The sequence below is a fragment of the Oryza brachyantha genome, chromosome 1 (assembly GCF_000231095.2).
Source record: "Oryza brachyantha chromosome 1, ObraRS2, whole genome shotgun sequence".
In the NCBI taxonomy this organism is placed as follows: domain Eukaryota; kingdom Viridiplantae; phylum Streptophyta; class Magnoliopsida; order Poales; family Poaceae; genus Oryza; species Oryza brachyantha.
Genome location: NC_023163.2, coordinates 28,836,334 through 28,853,150, shown reverse-complemented (window position 1 = coordinate 28,853,150; position 16,817 = coordinate 28,836,334). Strand labels below are relative to the sequence as shown.

The following is a 16,817-nucleotide window of genomic DNA, read 5'->3' as shown; positions in this document are numbered from 1 at the left end:
TGGACCAAAAGGAATAATTAGTACCCTAACCTCTTAAATATTTATCCGTATCTCTTCTACTAATCTTCTGTGCCATAAATTAAGCTGGCTTCTTTTGGAAGTTTCAGCCGAGCAACTCATCGCTGATTACAGTTGATTGGTGGTTTCCCACCTTACCACTTTGCCACCTGCTAGTTAAAATATGCGGCCAAGCCGTCAAGAAGAATGTGCGAGTGCGAGATTAGTGATTTGTACTACCAATTAGAATACTGTCGCCAAGGTACGTACTACGTATCATATATTCTTATGCGCCTGTTCTTTACTCCTAACCGAGGTTTTTGTCACTAGTTAGTTTTATTGACCTTATCGTGGACGCCACTACTAATCCAGTTTGTTACGCAAGTGCCATTTGATGATCTCTGGTGATCTTTTGGCTTTTAAAGAAAAAACCAAACGATATATTTGTAAAATAATAATTTATAAATAATATATATGTGTTCTTGATGATTTAAAAATCAAGACTAAAAATAAATTATGATAAAAAACCCTAAATCAACTCTAAAGTTAAGGTTAAAAATTTAAATTTTGGCTTATAAATATAAGCAGAAGTGAAAAGAAGCAAAAATATAAGGGTGATAGTTTAAGAGCAATTTTATCACTTTGAAAAAGGTATCAGTGATAGTTTATGAGCATTTTTATCGCTTTTAAAAAGGTATTGGAATGTAATATAATTTCTAGTGTTACTCCTTATACCCATAGGTATTTTGTACTTGAGCGGACAAAATAATAACCATAAATTTTAGTATACAAAGATTTATTTTTAAAAGATGATAAAATTGACCCTAGTTTAAAAGCTTATACTGACCAGCTTAGAACTTGGAACCATCCTTTTTCTTCTTGTGTTCTATAATGTCAAACCGTGATGTAGCTGTTATAATTTTATGCATGTGTGCTGTAAGTTCACAGCAGATGTGTGTTCAGAGCAGCAATAGCAATTCTTTTTAATAAGAAAAAGGGCATATCGTTTATCAGTAAACTATAGGCCATGTTTTCGCTTTTAGTTAGGCTCATGTGCCAAAATTTAAATTTTCAATCTTAGATTTAGAGTAGATTTTAGAAGATTTTGTACCATAATTTATTTTTCAACCTTTACTTTTAGATTACGAATATTACGTATATAAAAGTTTTATTTATAAATTATTTTTTATTTATATATCGTTTGACTTTTTTCCATAATAAACCAAACAATCACCACTGTCTTACCACGAGATATGGAAATCTGCCCTAGTGTACTGGAACTCCGTTAGTTTTAGTTCAACTCGTCTGGGATGGCCTGAGCGCGCCTTAACAACTGTGCAAGTATTTGCAACATGATTGGTTTTGCGTTTCCAGCCATACCGTATAGGTTTCCTTTACCGTCGGGGAGGGGTTACTCTCCCTTCACCGTAGTTACTGAGTAAAATTGAAGAACTCTAGACAAATTTTACTTAAAGAATTACATATAAGTTTTCCTTTAAGTTGGCCAATATACTGGATATTACCTTCCTTCTAAAATATTTGTCTGTCTAGAATTCAAAATTTGTTCTAAAATAGTTCTCGTCCGTAGTTTCTGTTTGTCCCGTTAATCATGTCTCATTTAAATTTCTTCTCATTATTGCTCTAACCAACCACTCGCTCTCAACCATACAATATTTAATACGTGGCATTATATTTTTTTCAAACCTTAATATATGCCTGTAACGTCAGAATTTGGAAATAGCCGCTGGTAAAAAAATCAGGAACAATAACCGAATCGGACGAAAATCAGATTGAAGAAATCGTGAAATCAACTTGGATACAACCGATAGAGTTTAACTCGGATTGAAAAAGAAGTCCCATTGGGCCTGGAAGCATGCATATAGATTCGGGAAACATGTGGAGTCTGTGTAAATTTGGGTATGTAAATATTAGAGCTTATAGAGCCCGCGTGTAATAAGTTAGGTAATAGATACGATTCCGTATCCAATTTTAGTTAGTTTTAGGGGTATAAATATAGCACCCCACAGTTTATAAAGGACACCAGCAATCATATGATCAATATATCTTTTGTCACATCGCCAAACTTTAGACATGAGCAAACTCTTGGTGCGAGTTTTGTCTGGTTCGCAATATAGTTTATGATTGTCAACTTGTCGCATCGGCTAGATAGAAGTGCCTCAATCTAGTTTGATCTTCTATCTAGTTTGTTTGACGATTTATCTGAGGCTTGTTGTTGTTTCAATCTGTTCATTGGTTTGAGGTAGCGATAGGTTCTCGATCAAGATGGTGTGAGCGTTTTATTGAATCTGTTGATATGAGTTTTACTAACTTGATTCTGTCTCGGTTTAGTCCGATCAATCTGGTTAGTTAGATTCATGCTTGTAGATTAGATCGGGTGTTCGCATGATCTTATTGCTAGAGTTCTAGCCAGCATTATCCTTAGTTATTCATTGGTTTGTCTATTAAGCTGGTAAATAATCATGTTTTCTATAGTTATATTGTGTTAGATCGCGTACTGTCTCGGTTTGACACGATCTATGTCAATCTGGTCCGATCTGCTTATAGAAGCTTATCTGATCTACTAAGTCTAGCAGATAGATTGATAGATTACACTGGTTTAGTAGTTAAGTATCGGTATACTGCAATATTATGATGATTTCATACTTGGTTATGTTTAAATCTGAACTGCTTTGGTTTAGTCCGATCTTCTAGGTTTAATGTGAGCATGCATGTTGTTATTTACTATTGTCTTATGCTAATAATTGGTCTAATAATCCAGTTTTAACATGTTTAATTCACTTCACACCCTATCGACTGCTGATTGCACGTGCGATAAGTACTAAATCGGTCTGATCGATTGATTAATCTTGAAACTGTTTTGGTTGAGTCCGATCTTTCAAGATAGATTAGTTGGTTGAATTATTTAGTGGTTATCCTACTCATAATTCAGCCGATAAGATATTTTTATTCATATACCATGAAATTCCTGTAAAGCTGATTGTGTTAATATATCGACTAGGGTCCTGAAGCGATATTGATTATTTGGTCGATAGAGTCTTTAGGTTTAACAATTTTTTATGTTTTTTTAATATTTTGTCAGTTACATGATCAAACTGATTGACACACCTAGTTTCTAAGAATTTAGGTCCTGTACTAGAGTATTCTAAAAAGTGACTCATAGGGCTTCGTGTGTGACATGTCAACAATTACTTTGGACGTCAACAATGCTAAGTACCTAGAAATATAATTATTATGGAATAGAGGGAGTAATTTTTTATTATAGTACCTCGGAAGGTAAGCCTGACTTGCTGAAGGTAGGGGTGGTGATTATTTGGTTTTTTAGAGAAAACTCAAATGTCATATTTTAAATAAAAAATAATTTATAAATAAAACTTTTATATACACGTTCTTAGCCATCTAAAAAAATATAAAAAAATAAACTACGATAGAAAAATCATAAAACATATTTTAAATTTAAGATTAAAAATTTAAATTTTGGCTTTTAAGCACAAGTAGAAACTAAAATAAGAATGTAAGAGTATGGCCGTATGTCTGTTGTCTCTCTCGGGGCAAAATTTAGGACCATTCTTTAATTTCAGTCTTCTCATTTGAAACCCCTGATTAAGTGATAATCGAATGTGCAGGTCAACCTATAAAAAGAGCAATCCGAATTCTCTGACTTCCTTAAGCAAAGTTACCAAAATGCATAGTAAAATGAGTCTGGTAGAATCCAAACTTAAAATACCGTAGCTACAGTAAAAATAGTAAAAGTATTGTAGCCCATGTACTGTTTATTGACACTATAGCGATCGATCAGGTGCGCTGGCTGCAGATCAAACGGCTGAGAATAGATCCAAAGTCAGAGTACTGTAGCTCTCTAATAATGGAAAGTTAGAGAATCCCATTCGTAAAAAGAGCACAAACTTTTACCAGCTGTCAGTCAGGTCCGCCTCGGAGCAGATACAATAACATATTTTAAAGAGATAAAAGAGGAGAGAACAGTATGCTACTAATTTATAGGTAGCTGCAGCAAGAGCTTCAAGACGTAGTGTATGTATGACATGTATGACCATATATTAATGTTTTATAGCTAACTATTATATGAATTGACTATTATATTGACTATAGATAAATTGTAGCTAGTAGTTGGCTATACTATTGAACTTGCTCTGAATACTAGAAACATTTCCCCACACGATCTAAAGAAGCTAAGCCTCCTATTCTAGCAGCTTATTCAATGATCCCAGAAATTTGATTCTGCTAGGAAGCTAAACAACCTAAACCTATATACCTAATCAAATAAAACCACAAGCAAGCATGTTGTCCTAAAGGCTCTTCACCAATTACTACTTTCTTCAATTGAATACTCCCCACCCCAAAAAGCTTTATTTTTAGCCTACTTCATGCAAATCAATACAAAGCCACAAAGACTATAACACTTCTCGCTCTTTTTCTTAAAAAAATAATGTATTTGTTCCCTACTTTTCAACTGCAATGCAATTGTCTCCACTTTATAAACTCCAATACAATAATTGCTAAAAAACAACATATTTCTGGGGCAAAAATGAGGAAGGCTAAAAATAAAACCTTTGTGAAACAAAGGTAGTAATTGAGTTGAAAGTTTTAAAATATGTTAGACGTTTGAAAGTTTGAGTTAAATTTTTTTACAAATAGGATATCATATTTTTAATTTGTGGTAGGAAGTTTTAAAATCTGATTTGAAAGTTTTGTTTTCTTAATTTTCAGTAGAACATGTTGAAATTTGAGCTAAAAGTTCAAAATGTGGGCAGAGATTTTAAATTTTAGGTGGAAACTTTAAATTTTCAATAAAAAGTTTGCACAATTTTATTGAACTTCTAAAATCTTTTAAAAAATTCAAAAGAAAATACTAAAAACATCAACCTATTACCCCTTTTAACTCTCAAAAAACCCATGGTGGCCCAATGATCTAATCTAGGGTGTGTTTGGTTGGTTGGACATTTATGTATGGGAAATGACCTTCCGGTTTTTGTGATACGTTTGGTTCGTGGACGGAGATGGATAAGGCAACTCACGAAGTAAATATTACATAAAGATGTTGGGTGAGTGTATTCAGTTAAATTGGTTGGATGAACTCATCTACCTTTACTAGCATTGATCATTAGCGATTGTTTAGTGATAATTAGCATATTTTATCATCAATTAGCAATTAACTACTTTAAATTAGTGTTAATTAGTGATCATAAATATATTTTGTTATTTATTAGTACTCATCTATTCAATCAAACAAAAAATTAGATAATCACACATATCCAACCAACATAAAAATAAACCACTTTATCTCTTAGTAATATAGATGTTCATATCCACCTCACCATGACCGTTAACCAAACCAAACGCATTCTCCGCTGGTGCCCTTGCTTCAGCGTGGGACTAGCTGGAGCACACTCACCGAAACAACATGAGTCATGCACATACACGTGTATAAGCATGCACCCAAAGCACAGCTGCGCTAATTATCTTTTCCAATAATGGATTGCCAATTTTGTTTCGGGAGCCTAGAAATTATTGAAAGGAAAGACCAAGATATATCTCATTGATTACGGTGATATCACTTGTTCAAATGGTAACGTTGTGGATTGATTAATATAATATATCTATTCTTGTGTAAAATCCGAAGATAAAAGTAATACTTATATACCAAATATAACAATTCTTTTGAGTAATCTGCACAAAACGAGTATAAAATTCGGTTACTTTTCTCAATCACACGAGGGAACGTCCCTAAATAGGCTTGCTAATGGGTTGGATGGAAATGAGTTAAATGAGTTGGTTTTAATTTGGATTGTGTTTGGTTGGGTGCAAATGGACTATACTGGATTGGATTGGGTTACAGAGACAAATAAATTGGTATGGACTGGATTTGATTAGGTGATTTTAGGTTCTAAATGGATTTAACCCGTGTAGGGTAAATGGATCCTTTAATTAGATAGCTAATGGATAAGATAATAGACATATGTGGGGGCCCACATATAGAAATCGACCAAAATTTGCACAAAGTTGCTTTTATACATAATAGATCATCCTACCAAATTTCAGCCAAATTTGATAAACTTTTATAGTGTGAACGCGAGTTTTAAAATTTTAGGTCCGAGTTTATACCTATCAAATGATGCATCCATGCTGCAAGAGTGGATTGAATTCATTTTAACCAAATGAGTTGGTACGGGTTAGACTAAAATCAAAGTTGGATTGAATTCTAATGAAGAATAATTGGTGCGGGTTGGTTTGATAGACTAATTAGAAAAAAATAGATTGAAACGGATTTAGATTGGATTACCATTCAGTGGCAGGTTACCCCCAAACGCTGGATCATTTCAGTTTACTTATAGGTCACTGGGAGATAAGTTCATAAACCAGGGTTCCATTTGCAACTTATCCCTCCTCTGGTCCTCTTCCAGCCTTCCCCGCTTCCGCTCATCTCATTCCAGCCTAATAATTTTCGGCGTTCTTCCTTCCCAAAAAGAAAAAAGAATACACTTTTTTGGCGTTCCGGACTTCCGGTCTCCACCGTCTCCATACTTCCCACGAACAATAAAAAAGTCCTCTTTTGTACCCTACTCTCGCTCGGAGCGGGCGCTTCCATTCAACATCGATTCCTCGGCTGCCTGCCTCTTCTTCTCGTGGAATTCCTTCTTCAGTTTCTTGCGTGCGACCATCAGTCTCTTCTCCCCGCACGCGTTGGCTGGGCGGATTCGATGAGTTGCTGATTGGAGCCTTGGAGGGCCGGAGCTTCACTGCCCATGGCGCAGCCGCAGCGAGTCTACGAAGCCTGGAAGGGGAATAATGTAAGAATTGTTCTTCCTTTCATGTATATCTGTGTCAGTTCTGCTTCCCCTTTCTAGTTAGCTTTAAGTTTTAAGTTTCTACTTTCTAGGGATCGTATTAGTTCGTGTTTATGTCCAAGAGGGTTAGAATTTTTCCTCTTCTTGTGGTATGTGTATGCGTCACTTCTGTGTTCTTTGTGAGATTAGGAGGGGATCGGGTTTGTGCTCTGTTCTACGATTCGAAGCGCTCATGAGGTTTTGCTATGTATTGAGCTTACCAATTTTACATCTTTGTTTCAGCGTATATATTTTTTGCTGGGATTTTCCTTCTCTCTTTTGGTGTGTTAGGATGTTGTTTGTTTCACAGCATCACTAGTCAAGGAAACAATGATTACCGTCAAGTTTGTAGCTCTACAACTAATGGCTATGTGGAATCGAGTTGTCCTAGTTGTTTGAACTGGTCGATTCGTTTGATTAGTTCAGTGGCGTGCCGCCTCGTTTAAGCAGCAATGTATAACGGTAGCAATACATGTTTGGAATGCCCTATGCTGTTCCAATGCATTCTATGCTTCATTGTTGGCGTGGAGACAATCGGGACAACACACATATGAACCCTGTCTGTAATCACTACACTCTGAACTCCCTCCACTGTCTAAAAAAAACTCTGAACTCTTTTGTAGAATCAGATTGATTTGTGTTGTATATGGAATTGATGTCCCAGTCCAACATACATTGCTTAAGATATTTTATTTCTTTTGTATTTCTCTATCTTCGAAAAGTGTTATTTTGTGGCATTGTTTACGTCTTCATGGCAGATTCATCTTTGCGAACTGATCCATGCTTCTCATCTACAGAGGTTCTTCTTTGGTGGTCGGTTAATATTTGGACCAGATGCTAAATCCCTGCTATTCTCTGTTGCACTGATTGTTGTCCCAGTTGTGATCTTTTGTGCTTTTGTTGCACGACATCTCCGTCATCAATTTCCTGCACATAATGCAGGATATGCAATTCTCGCCGTAGCAATAGTGTTGGCAATCTATGTGAGTATGTTGGTTCCTTTTTCTCTAGGTATCTTTCACATTGGACATTTTAAGATTTAATGAGACAACAAATGTGCATTCCTTTTCTTGTAGGTGCTTTTGCTACTCTTCATCACCGCAGCTCAGGATCCTGGTATTGTACCTCGCGCGTCTCATCCACCAGAGGAAGAGTTTCAGTACGACAATTTATCTCTTGCAGACACACCTGGCAGACTAGTATTCCCTCGTGTAAAAGATGTTATGGTAAATGGGGTGCCTGTGAAAGTCAAATATTGTGAAACTTGCATGATTTTTCGGCCGCCTCGGTGTTCACACTGTTCCATTTGCAACAATTGCGTTGAACGATTTGACCATCATTGCCCCTGGGTAGGGCAATGCATTGGAAAGGTAACATTTTCAATTGTGTTATAATCTACTAGTATTAAGTCAGCAAACTCATTTTACTAAAGGCATCATTGCCCCTGGGTAGTGTATCACTCTGACACTGCAGCAAACTCAGCAATGGGTTGCGAGTGTTTTTTCCAGAAGTGCATGCTTAATTAAATTCTGAAGACACAATATGCAGCCGTGCATAATAAACTTATAATGCTTATCAACATGCTTTCCCTGATTTGCCTCCTTGCTTTAATTGAACTTAGTTTAACAAAATAGACAGAATGTGAGTGCAAAGGCAAACTGTGAATTTTCATATTTGTCCATATGGGATACCTGGTTTTAACCTTTTTGGTCAATGTGATACTTGCAAGAAAATTATGCATTCATAATGCCTATATGAGTTTCTCATCGTTGCTCCATTTTTTAGTTGCTAATCTTAATTTCCTTCTACTTTTCATTGTGCAGCGCAATTACCGGTACTTTTTCCTATTTGTTTCTTCAGCAAGTCTCCTCTGCATTTATGTATTTGCTATGTCAGCATTATACATAAAGTTTCTCATGGATGAAGACTATCCCACAGTGTGGAAGGCTTTGAAACACTCCCCTGCTTCTCTTGCATTACTAATATACTGCTTCATCTGTCTCTGGTTTGTTGGTGGACTCACAGGATTTCATACATATCTCATCAGCACAAACCAGGTCAGCCTGTTTATGTGAAGTTGGTCTTCATTTGTTTTTGCTAGTTAATCTGTCTACATTCCTGATCAGAAATTTATGTTTTTGCCTATTCGTTTCTACCGTTGCAACTTTACCTCATCTAGTCATATCATGCTTACTGCTTGCAATGTTAAGTACGAGAGAGATTTTGACAAAAATAATTATTTATTTGGTTGGGACAGAGGACCTTTTCAATTTCTCCATTCCTGTTTTTTTAACTGAATCTAGTAATCCTCTTCTTAATTTGGTATTAGGGTGTCAGACTGTCAGGGTGTGCTTTGTGAGGGTTAGGTCCAGTTTCTATTTTTTGTTCTTGGGAAAGCACATATTCGACGAGTTCAGTTTAGTTCAGGGCTTTAGGTATTATATGTAACCTATAGAACCTTTTTTTTGGGTGCTCCGTTGTCTCAAGCTGACATTTCAAATCTTGAAAATAATTATTCAGGAAGTTGATGATACATATTTAGGTCCCTTTTAGGATGTCAACCCGAAGTTAGGATTATGGCCCACTGCCTGATCCCCAGGAATTGGGCCTCCCAAATGGGCCTCTGCAGTTATCGGGGTTGGGATTAGAGCAAAAATTGGGTTCCTTGAAATGCTTGTTTATTAGTACTCACTCTGTTCCATAATATAGGCATTTCTAGGATTCAAACTTTGTTCCATAATATAATCATTTGTAGAACTCAAAGCATTACTTGTCTCATTAATTTTTCCTCGTTCAAATTCCCACCTTACCCTCAACAGCACTTCCACCACCCAGCCACCACACACCCCCTGTCTATCCCTCATGTATCAAGGGACACCATAGTATTTTTTCCTTGAACTAATCCATGCTAAACATCTCAAAATGCTTTATATTTTGAAATGGAGGGAGTAGAATATAAGGTGTTTTGGTTTTGTACTAAGTCAAACTTCTTAAAATTTGACCAAGTTTATAGAACATAGTAATGTTTCTAACACCAAGCAAATGTACTGTTGCATATGTTTCAACAGTGGATTTAATGAAATTAATTTGGTGTTTTAGATGTTGCTACATTTGTCTATAAACTTGGTCAAACCGTAAGTTTGACTTAGGGCAAAACCAAGAGCACCCTTTTTGGATGCCTCTTCTCCTGAACACAAATATCTGTACCTGATCTCTGATATGTATACTTTGGCTTTTTCAGACCACATATGAGAATTTCCGGTATAGAGCAGATGGCAGATCTAATGTCTATGACCGAGGATGTCTGAATAACTTTCTCGAAGTCTTCTATACTAAGGTACCGCCTTCCAAACACAGGTTCAGGGAACCTATAAAAGAGGAAGTGCAAGCTCCGCCAGCTAACCGTGGTAGAGAGGGAGAAGATGAGATGGTTGGTGCTCGGACAAAAGTGGAAGATGACCTTGATATAGGTGGTGATCTCTTGAAGATCTCACAACGACATAATTATGATGGCATTGATATTGAAATGGGAGGCACAGACCGGAATAGTAGGGATGAGACAATCTCAGACTCCAAACTGATATGCAAGACAGATGCACAAGTCCCTACATCTGAAGACAAGGTACAACACCCTATTCGGGGTCAAAGAAGTAGAAGTTGGGACCTCGTGTCAGAAGGCATCACAGCAAGTGTTACAGCCTCCGAACCTGCACTCTCATCTCGGAGAGAAGCTCTTTAGGCAGTTTTCATGGATGCTGAACAGATGACAGTCACATGGATCATTAGGCTGATGAACTGATTCATTGAGGTCACACCTGCAGTGGCTGGAACAAATGCCTTTCATAACTTCAATTGCTTTCATGAGTGTTTTCCACGATTTTTCATGTATGTAGCTCTGTTTGTTTTCAAAGAAGCAGGAGGCAATTGCAGTCTTGTGTTTTCTTTTCCCGCTAGTCTCATCTGATGGTGTCAGTATGATTCTTTTTGTAAAAACACTGATGCAGGATAGTTAGGATGCTACATGTAATTCTCTTGCTCTGAAATTCTCCTGTGCTTGTATCAGTTTCTGTTCCTTATGCACTATCTTACCCTCACATCGTCTTGAGGATGTCAAATTCATCCAGAATGCAACTCCATTTTGTACCCATACAAACATTACAGTTTTCTTGCTAGGGTAATCAAACCTCATTCCATTTTTAGACTACTCTCCCGGGGAAAATTCTGTTCACACATGCTATGTTTTTATAAGGGGGTGTTTAGATTGAGAAAATTTTTGGGAGAAATGTCACGTCAAATGTTTGACCAGATGTCAAAAGGGGTTTTCGGACATAAATGAAAAAACGAATTTCACGGCTAGTCTGGAAACCGCGAGCCGAATCTTTTAAGTCTAATTAATTTGTCATTAGCGCATGTTGTTTACTGTAGCACTTATGGCTAATCATGGACTAATTAGGCTCAAAAGGTTCGTCTCAAGATTTCTTCCGTAACTGTCCAATTAGTTTTTTGGTTCATCTATATTTAATGATTTATTTAGGTGTTTAAAAATTTAATGTGATGTTTTTGGAAAAAAATTTTAGAAACTAAACCAGGCCTAAATTCAGACTGTGGCAACAACAGATCTAGTCACTTATCAGTGTGCTACTTCTAGAACTTGACTTCAGCAGTCGCGCAGAGGACAGTGGCATCACCGACATGTTGCTATTGCAACCAGATTCAGAGCTATCTTTGAATGCTGATTGTGCCGTTGTTCTACTGGAATCCTGTATTCAATGATATGGCGACATCGATTCCTCGTTGGCTTCTGGATTCCAGACTTCTGCATTGGACTCTAGCTGGGACTGGAAGCATCATGTGATCATGTCCCGGTAAATGCCGAACTCTGAAGACCTTAAGGTTGTCTTCAGTGAATGGTCTTGCATCATCCATAGAATGTCTGCAGTTGTAATAATATCATGGAATAAATATAATCTTAATGGTCTCTGGATTACCAAGATTTCAGCTTGGTGTAAGATCTGACCACAGCTTCTCAGTTATCTGCATTTTCTGGAGAATTTTATCCCCGTTGCTGTCTGGCAGAATTCAGAAACGGGTCCATATGCTGGGGATATTGACCACACAGTTTGACTCGGAGTCGTCGCGTCGCATGGGATATCTGTTAACGCTGACATTTAGTACGCAGACGCCGAACATGATTGGTGACAGTCCGTTCGAGGGTCAATTATTAGTAGAGTCAGCTTTCATTATCCTTTTAAAAGAGCAGAGTCTACTTTGATCGGATGAATGCTGCAACAGGAACCTTGAAGTGCTTATCTTAGACAGGCACAGGAAACTGGAAATTTATTAAGCCTAGGACTTAAAAATAAAATATAAATTTTTTATTAAATTTTAACTAAAAAATAGTAATTTTCTAATAAATTTTTAGCCAGGTGTGGGGCTATAGCCTAAGCTGCCCCACGCCTTATACCGCCTCTGGACTGGCACATAGTAAAATTTCGACACTCTAAGGGTGAGTTTGATATTAAAAAAAAAAGATCCGAACTTGCACGACAAATTAAGTGTTAATGATTTTATATTTAAAAATATTAATATGATTTCTAAAGCAAACTCAACAAAAGAGACCTCTCGTACTGTCGAATGAGGAGTAACTCGAGGATTAGAAAAATCCGAATTGCACATAAGACCATTAACATTCTCTATAATGTACACCCAATATTACCATGTACAATAATATAAATGACATGAGCGAGTAGTGATCTTTTCGAAAATACACATCTCATATCTTAGCAGGATCAATCATCGCGCTAGATAAAATCACAAAAAACAACATACTAAGATATATCTTCACAATATGGTAACTTTTAACCTTCCTTTAAAAAATATCTTAGCAGGATAACTTTTAAAACATTTTTTGTTACATGACTGAACATCACCATACATATAAAAAATCACAGATATATCCCCTAACACACCAAAAAAAGACCTTAAAACATGCTTTTTATCTTACAAAATTTGTGATGAATGTAACTAGTTAATGGATACCAGAATTTAAATAAAGTTAAGCACCCACAGCTCCACTGCAAAACGCACATTTCGCTATGGCGCAGTTTGCACAGATCATGCCAACGCCAGCGACGATGCCGTGGCCGTACCAGTAGCAGCTTTGACCGATGCCGACCGATCCACGACCCGGGGGGTCGTGTGAACCGGTTGACTCCATCCTCCATCTCCCCCTCGCCGCCGCCACAGCAACTTGCGCTTCTCGCCCTCTCTTTTTCATTTTTTTTCACCGGGCTGCGATGCGGGCCCATCACGCGGTTTGGTCAGCCCCCCCGAGGCGTTGACACCGCCGCTCCATCCATCCATCATTCCATCGACCGGCCAGCCACGATATCGATGGTCTCGGCGTCTCGAGCTCGAGCTCGCTCTCGCGCGACGGGGAATGAAGCCGCCAAACCTGTCACGGCACGGGCGGCGATGGTCGCGCCTGTCCGTTCCAGAAGAGGTACACGTCGTCGTTCTACAGGGCTCCATGGGCTCCCCAAGTTGCAGCGAAGGCTGATTGATGGCTACGGCTTTCACCTACGTGCCGACCATTTTTTGTAGCGGGGCTGTGATGAACCGTCGCGAGCCCAAGTTGCAGAAAGAGTAATCGTTACAGCGTCGTTGACAAGATGAACGGGGTGAAGGGTAGTATAGCGACGTGGGATACGGATGGCGCGACACGGCCCGCTAGGCTACTGGCTCTCTGTTGCTTTCCACGGTAAAAATTCGCGGTGCCCCCGGCCATTAACACTGTGCCACTGGCAAGTTGACCCGTCTTAATTGAGAAAATGTAAAAAAGATATCTAAGAAATATCATCGACAAATCTAAGATCTATTATATGTCATCGTACAAACGATTTTATCTAAAAATATCATCGTTGTTAGCGAGATATTAGTTGTGATAAAAATTCCAGGACATGTTGGCCCTTTGTAGTTGTTTATAAAATAATGGATGAACGCATATAAAATTTTAGGGGGAAATATACACACGTGTATATAAATACATGTGTTGGTACCGTCTTTCACGAAAAAAATGTAGATTTTAGCCCAATCCTTAAACAAAATTCTCATAAAACTTCTCTATTTCAAATTAAGTAGGGTATGAATGGCCACTTGTTTTTGGAAGAACCGTACTGCCACCTTGTCTCGAGCTTCAACGCTTGTGACATTCAATTTCGAGTACAGTTCAGCAGACATACATACGACGCATGATACGCACTCCGTATTATTAGCTCTACTGCCGTGCGTTGATCAAATTAACGTAGGCGTTGAACACGACCAGGCGTACACGCAGCCACGCACGGATGCAAGCGACGGTGCTGCTGGCCTGGATAGGCTAGGCTACCGAGCGAGCGGCGGCGCTGCAGGTCAGACGGATTGACCTCCGTTGATGCCGATAATTTGATTGGACTACTGTGTGCTAGCCTAGCGGGATATCAGTGTCACATGGTCGACGAGAAGGCGAGACACGTGCCTATGGTCCCGGTAATCATGTACGTGGGCACGCTCTTCTGTACCACAAGAATTCGTATGTTTTTAGTCAACTGAAATAATAAGGGTGCGTTTAGGTTATAAAATTTTTTTTTAACAAATGTCACATTAGACTTTTGATCAGATGTCAGAAGAGGTTTACGGACGCAAATGAAAAAACAAATTATAATTCTACCAAAAAACTGCGAGACGGATTTTTTAAGCCTAATTATGCCGTCATTAGCACATAATTGTTACTGTAGCATATATGACTAATCATGGCCTAATTAGTCTCAAAAAATTTGTCTCGCGATTTCTCCCATAACTGCGCAGTTAGTTTTTTAGTTTATCTATATTTAATGCTTCATTTAAATGTCCAAAGATTCGATGTGATATTTTTGGAGAAACTTTTTGGGACCTAAACAAGGCCTAAAATTCATGCGTCCGATCCTATAAATTTCTATCGAGAAAATATCTACCTCTTTTCTAAAATAATTATGGCTTCAAATTTAAAATAGATGTTCATAACCACATGCCTTATCTCTTTGGCATGGCTTAATATATGCTCCATCTTTTCACTCGTACTTATTCTAATAATTATAAGATACAATTTAAAATTTAAATCTTAAATTTAAATTTAAAGTTGATTTTAAGATTTTTTTATTGTGGTTTATTTGTCAGCCTTTGTATTTAGATTGCTAATAACAAGTATATAAAAGTTTTATGTATAAATTATTTTTTATTTGCAAATATATAATTTTGCTTTATTTCTTGAAAAGCCAAAAGATGGGGCTCATAATGCAATCGTTTCGATTACAGCTGATTATAGGTTAAAAGTAGTTTGTTAGTGAAATAACAACTAATGTCGTAAAACATGTTACGGTGAAGAAACATGTCACGTTCAGAAATTTACAACAAATTTCTAAACAATAGCATAGCATGTATTAATTCTCGGTCCAGGTATCAGCCCGAGTATACATACACAGTTCCACGACTTAAAAACAAATAAAAACAATTATCTATCGAAATGCAGCGCAAAAGGAAAACAAACTAAACCATCTAATCTTCAGTTTCAGCTGACGATGACGGCTCCACACCACAGGCATTCTCGACGGCGGACTGAACCTCACTTCAACCTCTGGAACAACCTTCTGACTCAGGCTCTGTCACTTGCTCTGGTGGGGAAAAATTAAGCAAGACTAAGTACAAACCACTGTACTCAACAAGTAACACCCAAGAGAGGAAGAACAATGAATACAATTGGATAACAAGGATATGCTAAGGTTAAATTGCACAAAGCTGCCGTAATTTAGCAAAACAGTAGATAAAATAGACTGAAATAAAAGTAAAGTAATATTTAAAATAATCATCCACTATTTAACGTTACACCACGTTGCAATAGGCCCAGACCGCTGTCGAATGTTACACCACGTAGCGATAGGGTCAACCCTCTGTCCAACGTTAAACCACGTTGCGACAGACCCAAACCACTGCCAACGTTACACCACGTTGCGCAGGGTCAAACCAGTTCCAAGATTGATCATGTTATTAATGGTTCAACTAATCCCAGTGAATCTGTCAGTTCGCCCAATAACCGCGGGCACGACTATTCGAATAGTTTTACTCTGCAAAGGTGTACAACTTTACCCACAAGACATGGCTCTCAAGCATGTTATTATGCCCCAACGTATCACCACGATACCTCAGTACGGAAACCATGATAAGACCTTTCACCTAACCCTCCGTAGACAATCGCACCGCATTTCAGGTTTTACCCCCTCCTTTACACCAAGTCGGGTAGTCCCCTCTTGTGCCTTGGTGAATCCGAAAGTAGCAGAGACTTTCGTTACACCACGATTGCCCGTCCATACTCCATCACGCTCACCCTTGCCTTGGTACGTCGAATAGGGACAAGCTGGATTACGAGTCTCACCGTTGCCCATTCTGGCTTGTGGTTAGTACGTGTAAGACTTCCAGGGTTTCCCGAGAACCGGTCCTTAATTGCCATGTGCACGACTCTCAAAACCATGCACCCACAGCCCACCATAAGCAATATTTTAGTTGCATTAATCCACATCGGGAAATTAATGATGATTACAACCATTAAAGATCTATCAAAATCTAATCAACAATTAAATAAGTGATAACAGGTGAGCTAGTTGGGCTAAGCATGGCTAAGCATTACCTAAGCCTATTTCTAGTCAAACTAATCCTGGGATAACAATAATAATAAGTGGGAATCAACGGATATAAAGTAATTGCCCAATAGATAAATATAATAAATAGATTTGCATAAAACAATGCATGTTTGAATGTAAAGCGAGGAATTTTATAAACATAGGTTCAATATGATCAAAGAAGGGTACCACTTGCCTTGCTTAGACCCACGAGGAACTTCGCCGACAACTTCGGGAACGAACGGCGCTGCGACGGGGTCAAAACCCA

At 38.0% G+C, this 16,817-nt stretch overlaps 1 protein-coding gene across 1 annotated transcript; it reads left to right on the top strand.

Annotated features, from left to right (window-relative positions):
• Positions 1-6,485: 6,485 nt before the first annotated feature.
• LOC102707077 (protein S-acyltransferase 8-like) lies at positions 6,486-10,887 on the top strand. The gene is made up of 5 exons (XM_006645017.3): positions 6,486-6,824; positions 7,658-7,843; positions 7,937-8,230; positions 8,684-8,917; positions 10,102-10,887. Exons 1-5 carry the CDS (start codon positions 6,780-6,782, stop codon positions 10,597-10,599), a joined length of 1,257 nt encoding a protein of 418 aa, XP_006645080.1. The 5' UTR covers positions 6,486-6,779; the 3' UTR covers positions 10,600-10,887.
• Positions 10,888-16,817: the final 5,930 nt, after the last annotated feature.

What these genes read in the sequence shown, in the direction of transcription:
- LOC102707077 (XM_006645017.3), top strand. Translation starts at nt 6,780, where the DNA reads ATGGCGCAGCCGCAGCGAGTCTACGAAGCCTGGAAGGGGAATAAT. An exon ending in TAGGGCAATGCATTGGAAAG is followed by an intron (nt 8,231 to 8,683) that starts GTAACATTTTCA and finishes TTCATTGTGCAG; the next exon opens with CGCAATTACCGGTACTTTTT. An exon ending in ATCTCATCAGCACAAACCAG is followed by an intron (nt 8,918 to 10,101) that starts GTCAGCCTGTTT and finishes TGGCTTTTTCAG; the next exon opens with ACCACATATGAGAATTTCCG.